The 8,581-nt window shown below is 41.3% G+C and overlaps 3 protein-coding genes across 3 annotated transcripts; 1 reads left to right on the top strand and 2 right to left on the bottom strand.

The window, feature by feature from the left end:
• The first annotated feature begins 781 nt into the window (after window positions 1-781).
• LOC147422362 (uncharacterized) lies at window positions 782-3,160 on the top strand. The gene is made up of 8 exons (XM_086502804.1): window positions 782-1,048; window positions 1,695-1,762; window positions 1,873-1,939; window positions 2,064-2,186; window positions 2,276-2,336; window positions 2,461-2,505; window positions 2,607-2,690; window positions 2,779-3,160. The coding sequence occupies exons 1-8, from the start codon at window positions 801-803 to the stop codon at window positions 2,884-2,886; spliced, it is 804 nt and encodes a 267-aa protein (XP_086358930.1). The 5' UTR covers window positions 782-800; the 3' UTR covers window positions 2,887-3,160.
• Window positions 3,161-3,857: 697 nt separating this feature from the next.
• Window positions 3,858-5,763, bottom strand: LOC147422361 (uncharacterized). Its single transcript, XM_086503050.1, has 3 exons — window positions 5,275-5,763; window positions 4,748-5,083; window positions 3,858-4,037 (listed from the first exon to the last, which is right to left on the bottom strand). Exons 1-3 carry the CDS (start codon window positions 5,761-5,763, stop codon window positions 3,858-3,860), a joined length of 1,005 nt encoding a protein of 334 aa, XP_086359176.1.
• Window positions 5,764-6,829: 1,066 nt separating this feature from the next.
• LOC147422360 (uncharacterized) lies at window positions 6,830-8,332 on the bottom strand. The gene is made up of 3 exons (XM_086503049.1): window positions 7,795-8,332; window positions 7,580-7,716; window positions 6,830-7,534 (listed from the first exon to the last, which is right to left on the bottom strand). The coding sequence occupies exons 1-3, from the start codon at window positions 8,330-8,332 to the stop codon at window positions 6,830-6,832; spliced, it is 1,380 nt and encodes a 459-aa protein (XP_086359175.1).
• Window positions 8,333-8,581: the final 249 nt, after the last annotated feature.

Here is an 8,581-nt window from a genome sequence, read left to right as displayed (position 1 = left end):
TTTTTATCATGTCACGATATAATGGCCTTCTCTGATCAAGCCAACACATTTTGCCTTCTTTGATGAGAAACATGTACTAAGAGAGAAGTCACTTTGAAAAAGTGTCATCATCTCTTCTTCACCTTGTGGAAGAAAAACATACCAAGGTCATAAAGACATGTGCATGCTTCTCTTTGTGAGAGTTCTAGTTGAGGAATTCCATGCATGGCTTATGCATGACAAATAACTTCTCCATAGCCTAGACTTTTCTAGGACTAGTGAGTATAATTGGAGAGCAAAGATGCTTTTGTAAGTACTAGTATACATTATTAAAACATGAAAGTGATGCCATACATGCACTAGTTCAACACAACGTTTGGCCAAAAAGAGGGGAGATGACCCACCCTATGTTGTCTCCACATTGACTGGCATGTGGCTAACTTGGCCATGGTGAGAACCTCGTTCAGAACGATTCACAAGTGTTTGAGGGCGCTCATTGGTGTTGCCATGGCAACCTTTAGCACATGCACATGCACTTGCAGCTTTTGAGATTTACAAAATTACATGGCTGAATCACAGTGGATGGGCTCTAGCTTTTGAGATCTACAAAATTACATGGTTGAATGACAGTGGATGGGCTCTGGCTTCCTTGCATGTGTGCAACTGCTCAATCCGGCAGTGAGGCGTTCATCCCCTCCCCCCCGCGCACCCCCCTTTTCTTTTAGTAACTTTCTTGCTTCGGTATTACATTCTCTCTCTCTCTCTAGTCGCGATGCAGTGTGCACTAGCGGAGCACCAATTGATTTGAAGTGAGCGGATCGATGACGTGGCATCCGCGCCACATTTACATGGAGCTTTCCCTCCATTCCGTGATTGACCTTTCCATCTGTTTGATCAGACCAACGTCGGTAGCTACACCAATTACCAACATGGCGAGCAGCACTGCGGTGGGGAAGAGCCAGCCTCCCAAGGCTCGCAAGCGCATCGGCGTCGGTCTCCCTTCAGCACCTCCTGGCAATAAGCAGCTGCAAGTCGCGGGCGCCTTCGCCAGTGATGGAGGCATTTGCTGGTAATCTCATTTAATATCATGCTTAGCTTCCATAATCACGCTTTTCTTAGACCACCCACCTTACATTTTTTACATTTTACTGCTCATATAATTCTGCCTCACCGGCGGCCCGTCTCTGATCGGGTATGATTTTCCACTATTGTCTGTCGCTCCTCGTAGTACCATGCAGTAAATGCAGCATCTTCTTCCATAGAGTTGCAACTCTTGCTTTAGACACTCCTAGCTTCATTGGTGTCACGAACGTCATCCGTATCATGTGCAAGAATGCGAATTGGAAACGATGACTGCTTCGTTTCTAGATCACGACTTATGTATTACCTTGCCTTCTTACATCTTTTATTTTCCTCATATACGTCGGTTACGTTCTATGTACAAGGAGTTTTGTATCGATTTATGTGTTCAAACAAGTGCCAGACGTCGTTGAACTGATCGACTCGCAGTTGCAACAGATTTGGCAGAAATTTCTGTGGAGCCGTTCATGTTATGCGATTCTATGTTTGTATTCTTTAGTAAACAAACAGACTTTAGGCGTCGATCAAATATGCTGCTGAATAATGTATCAGTTAGATGCCAAAGTACTTCCTTTAATTAAGCATAGCTCCGTTGAAGTCTACTGACGATTACGATCATTACGAATTTCCGTCAGCGAGGATACTGTGATTACTGATGTGCACGAATACGGCGAAGAATCCACCAAGGCTTCACCAATGTTCTGTGAGTTGATTAGTACACGCTCGCCTGTTGGTTTTCATAATTTTCTGAAGTTAGTATATAACTTATAAGTGGCGCGTATCCCTGTTTTCCCGAACGAACGGACGTCGCAGCGGCCAAAGTAATTCGTGCAAAGGATGCTGCAAGGGAAAAGACCGACGCGTCTGAAACCGAGAGCAAGTAAGTAGCTGCCCTTCGACGTTGGATCTAATGAATACCCGTCTCTCCTTGCTTCCTTTCTGTGTATATTTTATTCATTGTAGCTGGTACGAAATTAACCAATACTATTGTAATTGCAAATCAGGATAACTCGGAAAAGGAGAACACGCATTGACGCGATTGAAGTGTCTCCCAAACCTGTTAGAGCTAAGAAGGAAAAAGACCCGAACCAGCCAAAGCGCCCTCCAACTGCCTTCTTTCTGTTCATGTAGTTTTTACGTTGATATCCATCAAGAATCTACATGAGAGACCGTCGACTCGCCTTGTATTTTATATAAATTTTCTGTTTTGCTGCAGGGAAGACTTTAGACAGACATACAAAAAGGCCAATCCAAATGCCAAGGGCGGTTCTGCACAGGTTGGAATTCTGCGCTGTTGGAATCATGTCGGTCTCAACTGCATTGTCATTTGTGTCGTTTCTGTGAATTAATATGAGCATATCTCATGGAAAAACTTACGAGTACTATTTACAATTTCAATAGATCAGCAAAGCAGGCAGCGAAACGTGGAGATCTATGTCAGATGAGGCAAGTGTATTTTCTGATTTCGAGTGGAAAATATGTCATGACATGTAAACGATGTAAACGGTTCAAAATTGTGAATGTTTTGCTTTTCGGTTGGTGAGCAGGCCAAGGAGCAGTATGCCAAAAAATGTGCGGGCATGAAAGAGGAGTACCAGAAGGCACTAAAGATTTATAACTCTGCTGGCAAGGTCACAATATATCTCATATCTGAATGCTGGATAGATCCATATGCAAAGTTTAATTATTTTCATTGATTGTTTTGCATCCTTTCTGCAGGACTCCATTGAATCTACTATCACTGACAATGCAGAAGGAAAATGCGATGGGGCAGATGATCAATCCTGTGAAGAGACAGCTGCATCGCAGCCTCCTGTCATGCTTTAGGCGCTATAAGTTCCAGCATGGCAGTAAAGGACGCTGCCTAGTGATCAATGCTGGCAGTTGTTGATTGACCCGTTTCAACAGTACTGCCAGCACAACTTAATTATAGGAAAACAGTTATTTCAAAAAACTCATCGCATTACGTCTCTTTTTCAAATATGTATCAGGAGAAATACAGTCTGAAAAAATCCTGTACAGTGTAAAGTTGTAGAGCTCATAACAATATGGTTATGTTTCTTCCTTATGGTTAATAGATGATTCAAGATGACTTGACATATGTAATTGTGTGCAGCAACGGCCAATAATAATTCTGGCTTACAAAAGTTTGAGCAATCCGTTAATTCATACCAATCTCAACGTTCTGTTGTACTTTCCAGATTAGTTCAATGTAGTTGTAATGAATAATATTGCATATTTTCACTGTCTGAGAGATCTCTGTGAGTTAATTGGTCAATTTTAGGATAGATGGTAAAAGCTCAAAATTTCCCAAGGCGCAATCTGACGCTACTTTTTTATGAGCTGAAACTTCTCTCCAAAGTCCTGTTTTTCTTTTGTGCTTGATAAAAGCTCAAGATTCCCAAGGCGCAATCTGACGCTACTTTTTGATGAGCTGAAACTTCTCTCCAAAGTCCTACTTTTTCTGATCTGCATAAAGCCGCTCAATCTTCTTCGTTCATGTAGCTAGGTTTGCGGCCATTACATTAATAATAAACGGTCACGATGTGCGCTCAACAAAAAACATGAGTTTAATCGTCCAATACTGAAGCAAAAAACATACCCTCACTTAATGGACACGTTATGCAAAATGTTGCATCACTTGCCTTGCAGCACTTGAAGAATATGCTTAAAATCTGGATGAGGTGTTCAATTTTGAGACCTAAGCTTTTTTGAAGGTTGAGGCTGATGCTTATTAAAATACTAACATCCAATGAGACCTTTGGATTCACCTTTTGGAGCAAATGTGACTGGCTTCTCTACAAAAGCTTTGTAAAAATGGGTCGTTCTGTATGAAGCACCCCCACATGAGGGCGGGTAAGACGTTTTCCTTTACTCCGTATAACCACTACGTCTCCAAACCAATTTTCCTTCACAATCACACGTTGTACGATGTGACTATTAAACAATCCCCCTTTAGCTAAGAACAATCTTGAACCCTTTCAAATATAACAATATAAAAAAGAATTATTCTAACTTCATTTTATGGTACTAGTATGGCCGGCCGCCTCCGGCGACCTCCCTCTCTCTCTCTCTCTCTCTCTCTCTCTCTCTCTCTCTCTCTCTCTCTCTCTCTCTCTCTCTCGCGCGCGTGCGCGCGCGCACGCGCAATAATCGGGTTGCATGAGCTCCCCCACCTCCCAAAAAATCACAATCTCTCTCTCTCTCTCTCTCACTAATGAAGGATGCTAATCCTAAGCTTGCTATATTGCTACAGACAGATACAACGTCGAACTTGCAGGTTGTACTTGTAAACACTGAAGTCCCCCTATTCTATAGGCGAGGAACCGCGGTACCTCCGGTGGTGCTATGTACATATACTGAGTGAGACTCCAGCAAAGGAGCCACCAAGGCAACAAAAAAAAAAAGAGAACTTTCCCAAAAGATATCAATAAAACACAATAAATTCTTCCATATCCCTCAATTATTTCAATTATAGTCCTTCAATAAGAGACAACCAAAAATAGAATGACAAAGACCAAAAAAAAAACTCAAGCTTACACGTGGAATACCCACAATCCAATTTTGTGGCATCTATTGTATATAATTTCAGTAACCATTCGTCACAACCAAAATTGAGGACACTGCATTTAAAGGTCTCTGTTGTTAGTTGTAAAACCTCTTTGTACACAATGTTTTGAGCGTAAACCATTGGTGGCTCTGCGGATTCACTTATATTCAATCTTTGAGCATCATCAAGAACTATTTTGATGGCAGATGAAGATCTCACACGGGACATTGCAACATATAGCTGACTATGAGTGAAAACTGGTGTAGGTAGATACAAACCCAAAACTTCGAGTGTTTGACCTTGTGCCTTGTTGATTGTCATTCCAAATGCAAGCCTCACAAGAAACTGTCTACGCTTCATTTCAAAAGGTAGTCCATGAGAAGCCCCTACAATAAAGTCTATTCTGGGTATGAATACCCTTTCTCCAGCATATGACCCAGTGATTACTTCTGCATCAATAATTCTGTGGTGAAACTGCTTACATATCAACCTTGTACCATTGCACAAACCTTGTCGAGGATCCAAGTTGCGAAGAAGCATAATTGGGGCATTCTCTTTCAATTGCAAAGAGTGTGGTGGAAACCCCCCCCCCCCCCCCCCAAAAGCTCAAGAGAGTTCAAAAATTCATTTGTATAAAGAATACTGCTGCAATCAGATGAACATACTGAGTCTGCACTCACATATTCCTTGAATATTCCTCTCATTTTACCCATGACCAAGTCATTAATGGCATCAACGTCCTTATTGCGAGGAGCAAGTATACCTCTATCCTTAAAAAACCTCTTGTAATCTTGAATGTGTTGCATATCTCCATATATACAATCAATGCGCCCTTCAAGACTATTTCCTGGAAGAAGCATGTTATTTGGCAATGGGACATGGTCATTCAAATCTCCATGACCATCACCAATGCGAAGTATCCAATCTGCAAATTCTCTTGCAAGTGCATTATTTGAGCCTTGAAACGCACGCATATTGTCTGTTAGCCGCAAAACCTTTATATATTTCCATATGTGTGAGTGACACAAAGATGCACTCACAATATTTGCACGACTTCCTTTGCGGACAACAAGCAAGATTTGTCTAAAATCGCCCCCAAACAAAAGCACTTTTCCTCCAAACAATACATCATTTTGCATCACGTCCCTTAACATTCGATCTAGTGCCTCATAAGCATATCAATGGGTCATGGGAGCTTCATCCCATATGATCAAGGCAGCTCTCTTTAAAAGTTCATCAAGTTGACTGTTCACTTTAATACTACATGTTGATTCCGAATGCAACTCTAATGGTTTCTTCCATTGCTAAGAAGCAAAGCTGCAATGCCGAATGATGCACATGCCAAAGCAACCTTTTGTTGACCACGAATACGAGAAAGCAAGGCATTATAAAGATACGTTTTTCCAGTTCCACCCGGTCCATCTAGAAAATAAATACTTCCTTCTGCCTTTTCAACTGCCTCCATGAATTCATTCTATGCAATGTGTTGCCCTTGATTCAAAGAACTCTCCATTTTATCTGCCAAATCATTTTGTTCATGTGCATTGAATATTGTCTCCTCACTTAGCAATCCACCACTATGCTGGAATAAACGTGCTTGATCTATGCTAGGCATTCCAGAAAAGTCAGCAAGTCGTTTTCCATATTGTTGAAGCATATAGTTTAGGGTAGATAATGCTTGGTTCTTTGCTATTTCATGACGAACATGCTCATCAAGTGTACATGTGCACAAAGCATAAAAAAAGTCCTCAGAAAGATATTTGGAGAAAGTATTCCATAGAGTACCTGGACACAAAGGCTCACAAAACACCAAAATGATCACAAATAATTGTCGCAATTGTGGTCCCAATCGTTGCAAGGATGCCTCTTGTAGACACATTGACCATTCAACATCATTTTGTAGTAGGCCCCTAGCATTGCAAGCTTCCTTAAAGGTAGGGTAAGTGAGCCCACTAAAAGTTCGAAGGTCCTCAAAGTTCTGTGAACCCTCGCACGTGTTAAGCAACAGTCGAAGGAAATTAACCTCCCCAGCTATAGGAACAATGTTGTACATTCTTCCGATGGTGTTGCCCTTTTGTCTGTGAGTCCATACTTTTCAGCGTGCACTCCAAACCCATTGAGTAGGAAAGTCTGTGTAGAGCAAATCATTTGCTTCCGGATACCTTTGATTTGCCACAAACCACTCTGTCAGTGTTGTCTTTCTATTTGCATCATTATTGACTACTCCCGCCAAATCACAGCATCTTCAAAAGCTACCATATTCTGTAAAGGAAGATGAACTTGTAACCGCATTGTATCGGGCTTCTCATCCTGTAGATCAAACCCATATATCCTCCAAATTGCCTCAGATGCTGATACATAACGTGCCTCTAGATAGCTCTTAATTTCATCAAGAACACCTTCACCATCTTGCAGCAAGAGTGTGCCTCTATCATGGCACTTATACACATATTTGTAAAGATATTTTACAGCTGTGATAGTTGAGCATATCTCGACATTGATTTGACCTTTATATCTCAATGAGATATAAAGCACAAACCATCGATTATCCAGCTTCATTTGATTTGATAGCACATAATTTCCATCATCTCGTCGCATGTATGCTGGATATCCATCACCATCAATGCAAGTTTCTGCACAAAACTTGCGTGGATATTTAAATCTGCACCTCCCTTCTACCATGCATGGTGCATTTTGATTCAAGACACCACATGGACCGTGCATGTTACAATGTGTTATAACATTGTGCAAATCAGGGAACCTGTCTTTGTCTGGTAGCTCAACACAAACCATTTTATCATAGTGTGAAACATCAGTGGGCTTGTACTGAGATGCAAGTATCAACAAAATATGAGCATGAGGAAGTCCTCTTTTCTGGAATTCTATCACACTGACATGCCCAATGACATCTCCAAAAATAGAACCCTATATAAGCAAATGCATCAAGTCTTTAAACTTACGATAAAAGACTCGTGCTGTCAAATCAGGACAATCGGAAGCACTTTGCCCTGGCAATAAGGCATCATCAATCTCTTTCCAGCGTGGATTGCATGTGAAAGTTATAAATAGGTCTGGCTTCCCACGCTTGCGCACGATTTCCATGGCATCTTGATAGAGTTGATACATATGTCATGGGCCACTCACAAAAGACGAAGGCAAAACAATCCTTTGTCCAACATTAATACCTCTCACTCCTTCAACCACATCCCTAGCTGCCACCATGTCTGCAAGGCCTTGATAAGCTTCAACACGAAGTTCCTTTTGATGGTTTCTCAACCATAGTAGCCTAGACTCCTCCATTGTACTGTAAGCATCAACAATGTATTGCTGCAATAACCTACCCCCTCGTAAAAGACACTCTGTGGTGTCACTCCTTACTTGTATCCTAAAGGTATAATACTGCTTTTGAGTCATAAAGCGTGTTCTCCTTTCAGTATTCCCACTGGCATCATCATCGGAGTTAGCATTATTATTGATACTGAGAAGAGGTATGTATGGGTGCCAGCCATCTTCTCCTCTTGGAAACAACAAAACATATAGAAAAGGAATATATGAGCGATGCAAGGAAGAAATTCTTTTAAGGCCTCCTGTACGATATTGCAATAGAATATCACGATGCCCCACATTTCTTTCATCTCCATGCCCAAGTATGATTGCTGCAACTACTGAACCACGGGGTGCTAGATACTGCCAACCATTTGAACGTGCTTCAGTAATTATCATGTCATAAAATCTAATATCTAACTTTACCAAATGATTTTCTCATATTAAACTGATCATTTAATGTGGAGAGATAAAAGGGGCCCAAGAGTTAGAATATAGATAAGTGCTTTTACACCTATCTCTACCAAGGGCCTACATGAGAGATGATGGCATCTCTACTATGGCTAAAAGAGGGATGGTCTATCCAAGAGCTAGGTACAAGAAGTGCTTTAGGTTCATCTCACGACGGGACCAAAAGAGAAATAGTTT

The sequence above is a fragment of the Adiantum capillus-veneris genome, chromosome 27 (genome assembly GCF_014529385.1).
Source record: "Adiantum capillus-veneris isolate H3 chromosome 27, ASM1452938v2, whole genome shotgun sequence".
Lineage (NCBI taxonomy): Eukaryota > Viridiplantae > Streptophyta > Polypodiopsida > Polypodiales > Pteridaceae > Adiantum > Adiantum capillus-veneris.
The sequence above is the reverse complement of the archived record's forward strand: the minus strand, read 5'-3'. Positions and strand labels throughout refer to the sequence as shown.

Excerpts from the sequence above, each read along its gene's own strand:
- LOC147422362 (XM_086502804.1), top strand. The coding sequence starts at position 801 with ATGACGTGGCATCCGCGCCACATTTACATGGAGCTTTCCCTCCATTCC. Across the intron at positions 2,506-2,606 it reads GGAGATCTATGTCAGATGAG|GCCAAGGAGCAGTATGCCAA; the intron begins GCAAGTGTATTT and ends GTTGGTGAGCAG. Across the intron at positions 2,691-2,778 it reads TTTATAACTCTGCTGGCAAG|GACTCCATTGAATCTACTAT; the intron begins GTCACAATATAT and ends TCCTTTCTGCAG.
- LOC147422360 (XM_086503049.1), bottom strand. The coding sequence starts at position 8,332 with ATGATAATTACTGAAGCACGTTCAAATGGTTGGCAGTATCTAGCACCC. Across the intron at positions 7,717-7,794 it reads TGTGGTTGAAGGAGTGAGAG|ATGCCATGGAAATCGTGCGC; the intron begins GTATTAATGTTG and ends AACTCTATCAAG. Across the intron at positions 7,535-7,579 it reads GTCCTGATTTGACAGCACGA|GGTTCTATTTTTGGAGATGT; the intron begins GTCTTTTATCGT and ends TTGCTTATATAG.
- LOC147422361 (XM_086503050.1), bottom strand. The coding sequence starts at position 5,763 with ATGTTAAGGGACGTGATGCAAAATGATGTATTGTTTGGAGGAAAAGTG. Across the intron at positions 5,084-5,274 it reads AATATGTGAGTGCAGACTCA|TTTCACCACAGAATTATTGA; the intron begins GTATGTTCATCT and ends ATATGTAAGCAG. Across the intron at positions 4,038-4,747 it reads AATCCGCAGAGCCACCAATG|GGTTCAAGATTGTTCTTAGC; the intron begins GTTTACGCTCAA and ends TATATTTGAAAG.